Source organism: Ciona intestinalis, chromosome 10, assembly GCF_000224145.3.
Source record: "Ciona intestinalis chromosome 10, KH, whole genome shotgun sequence".
Lineage (NCBI taxonomy): Eukaryota > Metazoa > Chordata > Ascidiacea > Phlebobranchia > Cionidae > Ciona > Ciona intestinalis.
The window spans coordinates 4,588,590-4,602,890 of NC_020175.2; the positions used below are offsets into that span (position 1 = coordinate 4,588,590).

Sequence of the window (14,301 nt, forward strand, 5' to 3'; positions counted from 1 at the left end):
GTTTGCATGTGTGAGGCCCCGGGTTCAATCCCCGGCATCTCCATTTTTAGGTTGATTAAGAACAGTCGAAACGGAACTTGATCATATTTATTGAAACTGTTGGAGTGTCACTGAAAATATTCTCTTGAATTTTCAACAACTCCCGAAAGTAAATAGGTTAAATTCAACGTTTTATCGAAGACGAGGTGGCCGAGTGGTTAAGGCGATGGACTGCTAATCCATTGTGCTCTGCTCGCGTGGGTTCGAATCCCATCCTCGTCGTTTGGGGATGTAGCTCAGTGGTAGAGCGCACGCTTCGCATGTGTGAGGCCCCGGGTTTAATCCCCGGCATCTCCAATTTTTAGGTTGATTAAGAACAGTCGAAACGGAACTTGATCATATTTATTGAAACTGTTGGAGTGTCACTGAAAATATTCTCTTGAATTTTCAACAACTCTCGAAAGTAAATAAGTTAAATTCAACGTTTTATCGAAGACGAGGTGGCCGAGTGGTTAAGGCGATGGACTGCTAATCCATTGTGCTCTGCACGCGTGGGTTCGAATCCCATCCTCGTCGTTTGGCAATTTAGCTCAGTTTTAGAGCGCACGCTTCGCATAAGTGACGCGTCTGGTTCAATCCCCGGCCTTTCCATGTGGTTAGGTGAAGTGTAATTTTCTATTATTTTAACCCAAATAAGTATGTGCCCTTTTATTAGGCTTTCGCTCCCTTTTTTTCTTTTTAAGGCTTGATTGTTGCAAAAGGTTGTCATTAAATGTTTGTGCGCGAGCTAGTTGAGCGAGTTTGGTTTCATTTTGTAGTTGGTAGTAGTTCGGCTTTGTTTTCTTTTCTGAATAAATGGCGTCAAGTTGGGCATTTAAAACAACTGCTTCGCTTATAAAGCCAACACGTGAAGCATTGTTGGACTACTGTGCCTATATTCTGCTTGTTATTGCAATAATTGGAACCACACGAATTATTATTGGTCGCAGTGAACTACAACAGCTTTGCCCAAGAAAAACTTTTATACAGAGCAATACTTCACAACCATTAACGCATGAATTCAATAAAACTGGTGATATTGTATTAACAAAACCCAATCTTGATAAGGAAACCCGACAGTTTGTACTACAATCTAACCTAAAAGTTCATCTGGTGAAAGACTTAAAAGTTGCAGAAGGTGAAGATGACATTTCTGTACACAAACAGAAGCAAGATTTCAACTCATCAGTTTTGTACTTCTGTTTAAAACACTACCAAGCATATTTGCCATACTTTCTGCTGGCAGAATCTGCTGTTTTACTTTTGATTGGCATTTTATGGGTAAAGGTAGGAGAAACTGTATAACCTATATATTAATGAAAAACAGTGTGTTGAATGAATGAATGTAACTTGTAACTTGCTTTTAAGGTGGAAAACCGACAGTCGTTATTACACAAATGTTCTGTTTCATACACCTTGTACCTGCTTATGTGTTACCACATATTAAACTTTGTTGGTGATTGCTTTTTCTGTATGGCTAACAATTTAGACAAACCGTTAGTGACAGTGTTCATATTTATTGTATACATATAATATAATAATGCTATTTCATTTTACAAGATGCCCAGTGTCCAGCTATTGATCAAAGAGTTTGCCTCAATTCTCCACGAATGTAGACAATCTACATGGTATGTGTCAGTTGCTGATGTATTGCAATCAGAATCCACTATACCTGTCACTCAATCACTATTTACTTTGATGAAAAGCGATGCAGTAAGTCAATAGCTTTGTTTATTATACCTTTGAGTTTGAACTATTTTACCATCTTTTTAAGTACTACAAAACCTATTCTAATAATGTAAAATATATAAGGCATTTTTTTCACATTTATACAATACATATATATATTTATATATATTATATAGCCTATATTTACAAATTTGTAATCTAATTCTTGGCTGTAAAGTGGTATATATATAAAGAAACAAGTCAAACTTTTTGGTTTTTAATGTTTTAGTTTTGCTTTTTTAACATATTTTCAGCCTGGAAATTATAGATATTTTTTGATTAATGTTCGTTTATCAATTAAAGGTGAATATGGAAATGATTTTGTTACTTGAAACCTTGTTTCGACCCAACAGTGCGTATTTGAACAAATCTCAAGCGAGAAGGTTATATGAAAGAGTTCAGGTAAAAGAAGGTGTTTCATTTGTGGGGGATATAGGTAAAGCAACCACACTTTTTCCCAATTAAATGAAAATATGTTTTTAACTGCTTGTTTTAAGAACTATTGTTTTGTTGCTATATCCTCCTGTCTTTTTTTAAAAATATTTACCAATCTTTGCTACCATAATCGAAGAGACAAATTAAGTTATTTATTATAACATAAATTTAATAGGTAAAATTCATAACCAACACTTAAATGAGTTGTATATCTGTTATTAACAAATAATTGCTAACTTATATTCGAGCGACGTGCATTAATGGGTATACATGTCCTTTTTTTACATCTGCAGAAGTTCTGTATCGAGAATGAAAACTCAGTTGTTCTACTAGACTCATACATCTCAAAGTCCATTGTTCAGTTGATTGCATGGATGTTGTTTTTCTTCATTAACATGGTCTTGTTTGTAAAGTTTGAGTTCTACTCAACTTGTGGCTGGTCAGAAGTTTGTGAACACGACACATTTTTAAGGTAGAGTGGATTTTATCATTCAACAAAATACATGATATTGTTAAGAACAGTATGTTTTAAAGCATAACTATAATAATGGTATGTTGAAACTGGAACAAACCGGGTTTAAATCTCGGTACAGCTACCATTATGGTTGCATGGTCATTTAGTAACATTGCCAAACATGTATCCGGACTAGTTTTATTTAATTGTTCACACCAGTACCACTGGTCCACTACATATGGTGTTTTTTTAAATCTTTCACAAAAAGATAAAAAAATTGAACATTATTATTCAGTAAAATTTGATACTAAACATTATCAATGGTAAAAATACACAATGAAAATACTCTGTTAAATTATATGTCATGTGGTGTAACATTTTCTGGGCCTCGGTAATTGTAAAATTTGATTTCAGGATCATATGGTACATGGCTCAGTTGTTGGTACTTGTATACGGGATATTTAACTGCAGTGCTTTGAAGTGGATCAATGATAAAGCTGTTTACATTAACAGACCAAGAAGGTATGTAGCTACACCTACAGACTATAGTTGTTTATTAATCTTTCACAAAGTAACTGTAAGAATATATGTAACAGTTAGCACTATGGGTTAATATTTGATAGTAGTTATATGTTTACAAATTATAAAATGTTTATGAACTATTATAGTAATGGGTTGTAACTTGTAACAAAAAATTAGCATTTATGTTTTGTTGCAGGAATTTTTTATGCTGTGAAGATGACAATGATGATTCTTCATCTAAAAAGAGAAAATTCGTAAAATGCCGACCATTCAAGTAATGTTTTTTCTATTTCACCTAAATTGTATGGTGGTCAAAGTTTACAGAGTTTATGGTACAGTGTCAGTACTCGTATATCTCTAAATTAAGTCGTAAAAGTAAGACTGATAATTGCATTTTTACGAAAACAAAAACAAATCCTGCTTTTATACCTTTATTAAGCAATCTATTTGTCCGATGTCAGGTTCTTTTTTTATGTGAAAAATATTTCAATGGGTAATGATACAAAAAAAACTTTAAATTTTCAAATTATATTAACCTATTCCCTTTTACAGAGTGGGTCAGGATCAAACTGTTGTACATAACGACCTGGCATTGCTTCTACACCTCGCTTCTTCATCAAACCATAAAACAATCACATACTTTACTATATTTCTATTTGATCAGTGGAAAGAAAAGTTTTCTCAGCCAGGTTTGTGGCGTGTATCTATAATGTTACTTTATGCATTTTTACAGCTTGATTTTACATTTTTAAATATTTATCAGCAAAATTTTAAAAATAGTATATCACCTTTTAAAATTTATATTATAGGTTTTAATTTGTATATATAAAGACGTAAAAGGATTTTTATTTTTAGTCAACCATCTATATTCAAATACCCTTACAACCATTTACCTTTGTACATATTTTAAAATTTAAAAATAAATTACATTTGTATTTAGTTGAAGATGTTCACATTGAATCCCCTGTCAAACAAAAGTTGGTGAAACAGTTTCCTGCGAGAAAATCAAATTCTTCGTCTCATCCTCTGCTTACCAAGTCGTCGAGCTATGGAAAAGTTTCATTTTTTATCGAGAGCCCACAGGATGAGGCAACTGATTCCCCATCATCAAGTTCAAAAACATCTGGAGATGTATCAGATCGTATCTCAAGCACCTGAAATATTGCGAACAAAGTGGAAAACTTGGTAAACAGCCATGAGATGTATGAAATAGAACACTTGTGTTGTAGCTATGAGGGATAAAGAGGTTACATATATTAATAACATTACAACTTTGTTATAACTTTGAAAATGAGAGCGAAGATCATATTATCTAAAGAACAGAGAGAGGGGAAACAACTGCATGCAACTTGATGTTACCTATTTATTTTGTGGCAGAATAACTTAAGTATTTATAACATGGCTCTTTTATTATTGTTGAGATGTTATAATTGTGTTACAGTGGCACATTAAACAGTGTCACTGCTTTTATTAAATATCATTTTTTTCCAATGAAAATATGCAGTGTGTATAAGCCAAGGCAGTGTTGTACTACATACATGTGTTTTTTACTGATTTTTTATATATATATCTCACTTTGAAAATAAATAAAATTTATAAAAAGGCAATTAAAAATAAATAAAATATATACGACTGCACTCTTAAGAGATAAATGTTGTCCGGTGCCGTAGCATAGTTGGTTAGCGCGCCTGCCTTGAACCCAGAGGTAATGGCCTCAAGGGAATCGCTCCAACCCAGTGGTCACTAATGGGTTGTTCAATTTGTTAGCCCCACATAAAAAAAATGGAAAAAAAAACACCCACAAAGTAACATACTGGAATTGGGTAACTCGTAAGCTGGCACGAGTTGTATCGTGTAATAACGACTGCCATGCGAGGATAAAGTAAGTTACACTCATTTAGGAACATAGGGGACTATGTCTAGACATCCACGCTGTGGCGCTGGAACGCCGCAAAAAAAACACACGATCAACGAAGGGGAAATTATTTTTGCACCATGAACTTTGAGGAATTGGTCTACACATTTGAACATTAGTTTTGTGCGAAGCTTTATTTTAAGCCAAAAACTTTATTGAATACAAATTTTTTTTTAAATAATGATTTAAAAATATTTTTATGTGAACTAAATCCCATGCTTGTCACTGCTGGCCGAGGAGTCATTCATTTTTACGGTCATAGCCATAGGTGTTTTAGCTTTAGGTCATGTCTGAAATCAAAACTTTTCTGTATGCCTGGTTGGGCAAACAAAAGATGACGCCATCCTATGACATTCAACCAAGTGGTTCAAAAGCAAGACCAAAGTTTATGTGTGAAGTGGGTTCTTAAAATTGTTATCAATAATTTTTTTTCGTTTATTCAAATTGGCACGAAATGATTTTCGCTCAAAATTGTGAACTTATTTATAGGTTATGTTCATATATCAAAATATCTGCAGTTTCCTAAATAAAGTAAGGGTCTGTTGCTACGAAAACATAACAAAGAAGATCAAGTCCAACCAATTGTTATATAAAATATATATATTTCGCCTAAATGGCATCGTCAGTCTCTTATTCAGATCCTAATTAAACTATTTTTTTATGCCTCAGCTCACAGGCTAAAAATCACTGTTATATAACAAGATATGTTTTTGTCCAGGTACGAGTTGATGGTATACCTTATGTGGGGATCGGAAACTCAACAAATAAAAAAGATGCGCAAGCAAACGCTGCTTATGATTTTGCCAACTATCTTGTTAGAGCAGGAAAGATACAAGCCTCTGAGATTCCTTCCAAAGTGGTGAGTTGATCAAATTTTTATTGAATTTTTAACATTTACTGTTATACATTTGTGGTATTGTAAGCGGGCACAAGGTGTAAGTAACAGAACACCAATGTTATAACAACTGTCGTTGCCCTGCCACACAAAGATAATCAAGTTTCATTCATGTATCCATATTTGAATTTAGTTTTATTCTGCATAAAAGTGATTTTTCCATTCATGGTACTTTGGTATTCTACAGAAAAAAAAAGGCCCAATGTTTATTTTCCCAGGTTATTGCATCATCAGCTCCACAACAACCAAGCAGCACTTATGATAACATGACAGGGGAATTACCATCCGGTATTCTCCCACCACATCTGCAATTAAAACAAGAGGAATGCAATAACCAAGGGTAAGGCTTAACTGTAAATAATATATCAATTAAACATGCGTTTGTGTATCTGTAGATATCTTGGTTGTAAAGCAAAAAGTGCTTTTGCTTTGCATAAATTGACATTCGTTCTAACACAGGTGTTCTGTTTCATTTACCTCGACCAGCTTACGAATTATAATGAATGGAACTTTGTGATTGATTTTTCTGCATGGCTGATAATTTATACAACTCATTAGTGGCCACTGGATTTAAATCCACATTATTTTTACTCACAGTGTTGGAGACAACAACCTCCCCCACCACGATCAAGTCACCGACTTTTCATTTGAACGAGCGGGTCCATCTGTACGTGGTGGTGCGCTCCATGATTATTATGATCGGAAAAGAAAGTTGGAAGAGGAAGAGGTATACTTGTGTATATATCTACATTTATATCTAAATTGAACATACACTTATACACTGTTTTCATTGATAAAATCATATTGGTATGTGTTAACTGTTAGGCTTTCGCAATTTTTATGCTCTCTGCCAATAAACTGCAATTTCTTCTATTTTTTAACCACTCAGACTTTTGCTTCTGAAGAGATTGACCTCAATTCTAAGCTTCATGGCAACTGGACTGTAGAAAACTCAAAGGGTCGCCTTCACCAGTTTTTCCAACAGAATAAAATTAACCCTGAATATAAATACAGCCAAGTGGGGCCAGACCATAACAGGTTCCTAGCCAATACATGCTTGGGTGAGAATGCAGTTTCAAAGTTTGCGATCCATTGTTGCCAGTGATAGAGTCGACAATAAAATAAGTAACACAACAATCATTTTATTGCTTTTTGGACCATGTTCATTACGTTTAGTAATCATACATGGTCCGCAAATTTGAAAAATACTGGCATCAAGCGGTCATGCACCAAACATTATGAAGCTGCATTCTATTCCTTGCTTATCTCACTTGGAAAGGTGAGAATTTATTGTAGTTTTTATTATTTAAATGATTATGTACAAAAATACAGTATTTTGTTGTGTTATTATTATATATATTCGTGAATTGTCATTCATACGGAATATAACCTTTAATAAATTAATCTTAATGTATGAAATAAAAAACTTTATTTTGCAGGAGTTTTATATCAGAATTGGTTGTTTATATAAAGAAGCTTGGAAGATGTAAGTATTTTTGGTGGAAAAGATATTTTAATATTCAATATATATATTTGCGATAGTTTTAGCAAATTAAAAAATTTGTTTGTTTTTTTTTGGGCTTATAACTGCCAGTATTACACTGCATCTACATCTATATAACAAATAATATAAATTCTTTCAATAAATTATAATTGTTTATTTTTCCCAGCATTACATGCCAGAGAACATGGCTCTAATAAGAAGAATGCTTCACAGTCGTGTGCGTTATCAATTATACGACAGCTTTATCATTTAAATGTGATCGAAGCTTATACTGGAATCACAAAAAACAAAGCAAGCGATGAGGTCATATTTTAATTAATCTAATAAAATATGGCTGACCATTTAGACAACCCATCGCACTGCAAGTTGTTGAATTGCTGTTAATTGTCTTGCTCAGATACATATACCCCCATAAGTTACCCTCACTTACTCTTCTCTGAACATATACCACCCACAGCGAGTCACATTTTACTTGCCAAAATTAATTCTAATATTAATAACATTTATTTGTCTCTTCGCTTATGGTAGCGTAGATTATTTACATTTACATATTTAATTGGAAGAAAGAAGTGTGGTCCTACACCTAGCAGACAAACAACGAGCCATTTATGTTTAATTATTTCCAAGTTACACTTCTAATGGAAACAAAAGTGTGCATAAAGAGTAAAGACACATACAATAGAAAAAGTCATCTTTCCACACAGGCTATGACATACCCCAACAGCAAATCATTTTTATATCAGGCAAAATAAGTACATTATTCTAGCTATGTAAACAATTTATCTTCTCGCACAGGCTGAACCTTATGCTGTGAACCTCGATCAAGCCACAGAGCAACAACTGATCGACTTGCTTAAAAAGCTCAACATTCCTGCAGTGTGTCCGCCCGAATCTTGTCCAAACCCGTTTAATCTCGTAATCCCAAAGCCACAGGTTACCCCAGCAACAGACGTGAGGTGTGTGGCGGGCGTGATACCATGGTCACCACCCCAGGTCAACTGGAATCCATGGACGAGCTGTAATATTGATGAAGGCCCACTTTCTAATGTAAGTCACACAAGTTTTATTATCATATAAAGTGGTAAATTTATTTCAAAATTACTGGGGTGTTGTTATATTATAAATAGAGTTGCAAAATCCTTGTGTTAATTCGGGTCTTTATTTTCTACATTATGCTACTTAATTATAGCTCTTTTATTATCTAAAAATCTTTTCTATTCACATCAGATTACCGTAATATAATAATAATATTTTCATACAGTGCAGTGATGAACAAATAAGTTCAGACTTGATGAATGCAAACTTATACGCAATGGAGAACAACCTAAGATTAAAACAGGTAATTTGGTTTCTTAATATTGAAGAATTTAAGTTATAATCTCAGAGCTCTAAATCTGCAAAGTTGTATATAAGTTGTAAGTGGGAATGAGGTGTATTTAATAAGACACCTGTTTTAACAACTGTTGTAGTCCGGCCATGCAAGGTTGAATAAATATCAATTATACCACAGTGTTAATGGGACACACACAGTAATTTTTATTGAATAAAGTAGAAAAAAATAATTTCCCTTAAATCTGTCCTCTAATGACTTTATGACTAACATATATAAAAAAATAGTTTTGTTTCTGTTTTGATAATCCATCTCTTAACAAATGACATTTAACTTAACCAACAGATGATGGATGAAAGAAGTTCTCTTCCCATCCTTGACTACAAACATAAACTTCTTACTCTTGTTCGTGAGAATAATGTTCTTGTTGTTCGGGGGCAAACTGGGTCTGGTAAAACTACACAGGTGTGGTATAAATGTATTTACATGTTTTTTTTATGGCTCTGTAACACATAAAACATATGTGGCACATGCCTGCATCTGTTGAACTGCTTTTCTTTGACTCTGTGGAACTATGGGTAGCATGCCTGACTCTTTACCAGAGTTTAGAGGTTTAAGGCTTGATGCTGCTACCATTGTTGGCATTTGTGTCTTTGGCAAAACGCTTGAAGCTGATTGTTACAACTTAAGGTGTCTGAAATAGAATACTTTTTGGTGTAACATCTGACATTGACCGCCATGTGAGGATAAATTAGCACCACTGTTTGTATATGTTAATCATAATGCATTATAATAATATTAGTCTGAGCATCTGTAATGATGATGATTAACAGAATTGATATTTAAATATTTTTTCATAAAAACCTACATAGTGCGTGAGGTCTGAGACACCTTGTATATATTGTAATGTTAACCACAGGTGCCACAATACATACTGGATAGTTACATTGAATCAAACAATGCTTCCAAATGCAACATCATAGTCACTCAACCACGAAGAATAAGTGCGGTGTCCGTTGCTGAACGAGTTGCTGACGGTGAGACTTGATCCCGGTGTGTTCGGTCTTGTATATGGGTCTTATACTACTACTGTTTGTACATGTGTGGCACTTTTACCATTTTCTGTTTTTTTTTGTACTTTTTTTGGAGGAGATTTTATTATTCATTTGTTAACTAAAGCAGCAAACATATAACATAGTTTAAATATGCAACAGACTGGTAAATCTTCTTTGTTGTTGTAAAACAGCTTCACCCGTTATCTGTTTAATTTGTGCATCAGACAAAATATATAAATTTCTGTTTAAATTAAATGAATGGCGATTATTTCTCTCCTGTGATTTTATATTTATTTATGAAATTATCATGTCTATGTTTTGTTTAATTAGAACGCGGTGAAGAGTTGGGCAACAGCACTGGCTACAGCGTTCGGTTCGAATCTGTTCTTCCAAGACCTCACGCTGGCATTCTGTTCTGTACAGTCGGTAATTTAAATACTTTAAATATTTTAATAATCACTTTTGAATTTATTGTGCCATTACTGTTAGTCAGCTACAATGTTTAAAAGTGTAAAAATCAAACTAGTATTTTAAGTTTTAAACAACCTTTTTAATCTATTTATGTTTTAATTTTTTTAAATGTTTTTTTTAAATACTAATATTTTGAAACTCCTACCCAGGTGTTCTGCTGCGAAAGTTAACGAACGGTCTACGTGGTGTGTCTCATATTATTGTGGATGAGATACATGAACGAGATATAAATGTATGTATGTATATGTGTACATTGTACTCATATTAGTATATCATAATCTAATTATGTTAACAATCACAAATTTAAGTGCCCCATTTTTCTATTATAAACATAACAGCCCATTTGTCAGATACAACTCTTACTTCATGCTTCGGTTAAAAAATGAAATTAATTTTTAGACGGATTTTCTGCTAGTAGTTTTACGAGACATTGTTGTCACTTTTCCTGGGATTCGAGTAATTCTAATGTCGGCAACTGTGGAAACTTCAATGTTTACCGAATATTTTAATAATTGTCCAGTGCTTGAAGTGCATGGAAGGACACACCCTGTACAAGGTAATAATATAAATTATATGTTTATTTATCAACTGTAACATTATTTGTATTGGTGGCATTGAATTGTTAATTGTACAGAGTACTTTATAATAGTTTTGTTTTATGTTCCCTCAGTGGTGTAACAAATTTGTATATTGTTAAACTAATACATTTTTTAATGTTTTTTTAATTCAACACAGTATACCTACTATAGCCTTCTGTCCTGTTGTAACATGTTGTTGTTGTTGTTGTTGTTGATAAACTTGTTGATATTTACAGAATATTTCATGGAAGATTGCATCGAAATGTTAAAGTTTGTTCCCCCACCTCGTACACAGAAACAGAGGAAAGATAAAAAGAACGACGATGATGATATGATTGGAACCGATGATAAAGTTAGTTTATTAGTGGAATAATAAATGGATGAGTTAACTTGCTTTATCTCTAGTTGGCGGAAAACGAAAGTCGTCATAATACGGATGTTCTGTTTTATACACCTGCTAACGAGTGAAATTATTTGAGAATTTATTTTACCATTTATAACTGGGCACACATAAAGTGTTATAACCACCGTCGAACAAAGCAAGTTACATTCATGCATAAAATCTGAAAAAAACTTTTTTTAAGGAAATTTAAAAATTTTGTTGACATTTTATAGGAAAACCTGAACCTAAAAGTAGGAGACATGTACTCCATACACACCAAACAAGCAATGTCTCAAATAAGTGAACGTGAGACAAGCTTTGAACTTGTGGAAGCTATTCTTAAATACATTGGAGGTAAGAAAGGATTGTGGTTAATATGATTAATATATTGATTTTTCGTAGCACTGTGGTTGGAGCACTATCTAAACTCAGTGTTTCTCAATATATTTTTGTGTGACATTTTCTTTAAAATTGACAAAACTTTGTGTTTTTAAGAAAATCTGCATAACATTGTGTGCCAAAGATCAGTTGCTAAAATTATTACTTAAGTTGTTCTTTGTGCCCAGCCATAAAGTAAATATTAGTTTATTCTTTTTATCAGCGTTGTTGGCTAATTCTGGTCTAAATCTCAAGTCCATTACATGTCTTGCCCTCGGGCCTCGCCCATATTGAAAAAAAGTCCGGATATTAATTATCAAATTTCTATTAATTTTCAGAATTAGGCGTCCCAGGTGCAGTGTTGGTGTTCCTACCCGGTTGGAATCTTATTTTCTCGTTGATGAAACACCTTGAACAACATCCTATGTTTGGTGAGAATAATTTATCACTTTCCGCATTTTATTGGTGGTTATCTAAGCTATATTTGTCAAATGTTATATTATATCATAAGATTTGCGACATATTTTTGTTGATTTTAAATCAACTTTAAAATTAAATCAGTATTTAGTATTTGCATGAAATCATTGATATTTTCAAATATTTTTATTTTTAATCGTTTTCAAATATTTTGTTCAAATTTTTATTCAATCATTACTTACATTTTTATTTAAAATCCCATATTATTTACTTTATTAATATTTGATCTCTAATGTTATTTGTTTACATAGGTGGACCGGCTTATAAGTTACTTCCATTACATTCACAAATACCTCGTGAAGATCAACATAAAGTGTTTGACGCTGCTCCACCAGGTGTTACTAAGGTAGTTATGTTTGTGGTTTATTATGTTTATGTGTTCTGTTACTTCTTCTACCAGGTATATTGTAAATGAATATTAACATACAATTACATCAATAATCGCTTGACACTCCTTAATCCAATACTTAAAACATGGGTGTCTTTTTGAGATGAATCAAAACATTTTGTTTTGTTTTTAGATCATTCTTTCAACAAACATTGCGGAGACGAGTATCACCATTAATGATGTTGTGTTCGTGATTGACTCATGCAAGTGAGTATCTCATTTTGTGAAATAAAGCTTTTTCATAGCTACAACCCAGTCAATGAAAGAAAGTGCAATAAAACAATTGCCATGAAGAAAATATCATTACTGTGTTCAGTAGCTTTATTGTTATTTTTAATATACTGGTATTTAATATGTATGTATTGTTTGCATTGAAACACTAACTTTGTATTTTCACTTACTTTACAACAATAAATAGAGTTAAAATGAAGATGTTTACGTCTCACAACAACATGACCAACTACGCCACCGTGTGGGCATCGCAATCCAACCTTGAACAGCGTAAAGGTAGAGCGGGTCGTGTAAGACCTGGGTTTTGTTTTTATCTTTGCAGCAAGGCAAGATATGAAAGGTATGTTTTAAGTGCTTTTATTATATAGAATTGATGTGTAAATTTACTGGCTGGAATTACAAGTTTTCATTTCATGAAAAACAAAGTTATTCAAACATGTCTGAATAAATATTTGACATGATTATCCTCAGTTTCAAATCTTGTTTATTTTGCCACATTATTTCCAGCATGGAGTCTCACCTGACACCAGAGATACTACGAACAGCACTTCATGAAATTGCGCTTAGTATAAAGTTGCTTAAACTTGGTTCTATTGGAGAATTTCTATCTAAGGTAAAAATGTTGCTGATTTCACTTCAAAACACATTAAAAACTAGCGAAATTTTCAGATTTAACTTCAGAAGATCTTTAATTTATATTATAAAATCCTAAATCTAAAAAATGTTCTTTGCAACACAGATAGGTTAGTTTGTTACTCCCGAAATAAATGTTGATGTTTTGCTTTACTGATTTTCCCCCCTTTTTTTACTCTCAAACTTATGTTTGACCTTGTCTTATTCATTCTAACTAAGTTGTTGTGTTGTGAAGAGATGTTCAATACAATCCAACTTTACACGTATAGATTGAAATTACAACAAAACAATGATGTGTTTTTTGCAATCTAGATCAATATGTTTTTGTTTCACTCTGGAATTAGATTTTCTGCTTATCTAACCAAAACGTTTTTCAAATTAGAATATAGTTAAGAAATGTAAAACAGAATTTATATGAAATAATAATCTGCTTTTTCTTGTTAAATTTTTTTAGGGACAACCATTCATCCTTACATTTTTATCCATACAATGGACTATTTTAATTTGTTTCCTCAAGGCTCTTGAGCCCCCTCCACTGGATGCTGTGATTGAAGCGGAACATCTACTTCGTCAGATAAATGCTCTCGATCGAAACAATGAACTCACAAAGCTTGGAAGGATCTTGGCAAAACTTCCATTGGAACCAAGACTGGGAAAGATGATAATACTCGGATGTAGCTTTCTGTGTGTATTCATTTATTTTTTTAAATAATGTAACATTTTTAAAACTTAATCCAACATTTCATTAGGCTTTTTATTTTTAATTCTGAAATCATAGGTAACTTTTAGAGCGGTAAAGGTATTGAATGTTAAATTTCTTTGGCCAAAACGATTTCGCAAGCATTATTGTATTTACTATAATCCACATACACGGTTGTATAAAGTCTAGACAAAGCTAATAACCTGA

At 32.9% G+C, this 14,301-nt stretch overlaps 2 protein-coding genes and 3 non-coding genes across 6 annotated transcripts in view; all 5 read left to right on the forward strand.

Moving 5' to 3' along the window:
* Positions 1-179: 179 nt before the first annotated feature.
* Positions 180-261, forward strand: trnas-gcu. Its single transcript has one exon. It is a non-coding gene; the product is annotated as a tRNA-Ser (tRNA).
* A 3-nt stretch (positions 262-264) lies between these two features.
* On the forward strand, positions 265-336 carry trnaa-cgc. The gene has a single exon. It is a non-coding gene; the product is annotated as a tRNA-Ala (tRNA).
* A 137-nt stretch (positions 337-473) lies between these two features.
* Positions 474-555, forward strand: trnas-gcu. Its single transcript has one exon. It is a non-coding gene; the product is annotated as a tRNA-Ser (tRNA).
* A 224-nt stretch (positions 556-779) lies between these two features.
* LOC100185148 (volume-regulated anion channel subunit LRRC8B) lies at positions 780-4,744 on the forward strand. Its single transcript, XM_002127663.4, has 8 exons — positions 780-1,305; positions 1,579-1,731; positions 2,050-2,148; positions 2,475-2,653; positions 3,050-3,157; positions 3,354-3,431; positions 3,710-3,846; positions 4,098-4,744. The coding sequence occupies exons 1-8, from the start codon at positions 835-837 to the stop codon at positions 4,313-4,315; spliced, it is 1,443 nt and encodes a 480-aa protein (XP_002127699.1). The 5' UTR covers positions 780-834; the 3' UTR covers positions 4,316-4,744.
* A 479-nt stretch (positions 4,745-5,223) lies between these two features.
* Positions 5,224-14,301, forward strand: part of LOC100187517 (ATP-dependent RNA helicase A) — a 13,048-nt gene continuing 3,970 nt past the window's right edge. Inside the window, exons 1-22 of one of the 2 annotated variants that reach the window (XM_009861714.3) lie at positions 5,224-5,469; positions 5,791-5,931; positions 6,186-6,307; positions 6,565-6,694; positions 6,857-7,005; positions 7,407-7,453; positions 7,638-7,774; positions 8,267-8,518; positions 8,733-8,810; positions 9,147-9,266; positions 9,721-9,838; positions 10,187-10,282; positions 10,477-10,559; positions 10,727-10,883; positions 11,142-11,257; positions 11,521-11,641; positions 12,004-12,096; positions 12,394-12,488; positions 12,664-12,737; positions 12,949-13,101; positions 13,269-13,374; positions 13,912-14,078. In XM_009861714.3, the coding sequence (XP_009860016.1) occupies positions 5,359-5,469; positions 5,791-5,931; positions 6,186-6,307; positions 6,565-6,694; positions 6,857-7,005; positions 7,407-7,453; positions 7,638-7,774; positions 8,267-8,518; positions 8,733-8,810; positions 9,147-9,266; positions 9,721-9,838; positions 10,187-10,282; positions 10,477-10,559; positions 10,727-10,883; positions 11,142-11,257; positions 11,521-11,641; positions 12,004-12,096; positions 12,394-12,488; positions 12,664-12,737; positions 12,949-13,101; positions 13,269-13,374; positions 13,912-14,078 (2,666 nt within the window). In that variant the 5' untranslated portion in view covers positions 5,224-5,358. Of the gene's footprint in view, positions 5,470-5,790; positions 5,932-6,185; positions 6,308-6,564; positions 6,695-6,856; positions 7,006-7,124; positions 7,247-7,406; positions 7,454-7,637; positions 7,775-8,266; positions 8,519-8,732; positions 8,811-9,146; positions 9,267-9,720; positions 9,839-10,186; positions 10,283-10,476; positions 10,560-10,726; positions 10,884-11,141; positions 11,258-11,520; positions 11,642-12,003; positions 12,097-12,393; positions 12,489-12,663; positions 12,738-12,948; positions 13,102-13,268; positions 13,375-13,911; positions 14,079-14,301 lie in introns of those variants that run through there. The other variant, XM_018813851.2, reaches the window with a different exon arrangement.

Bases quoted from the DNA above. Each gene is read 5' to 3' on its own strand.
- LOC100185148 (XM_002127663.4), top strand. From the start codon at position 835: ATGGCGTCAAGTTGGGCATTTAAAACAACTGCTTCGCTTATAAAGCCA. The intron at 2,654-3,049 runs GTAGAGTGGATT...ATTTGATTTCAG, and splicing joins GAACACGACACATTTTTAAG to GATCATATGGTACATGGCTC. The intron at 3,847-4,097 runs GTTTGTGGCGTG...ATTTGTATTTAG, and splicing joins AGAAAAGTTTTCTCAGCCAG to TTGAAGATGTTCACATTGAA.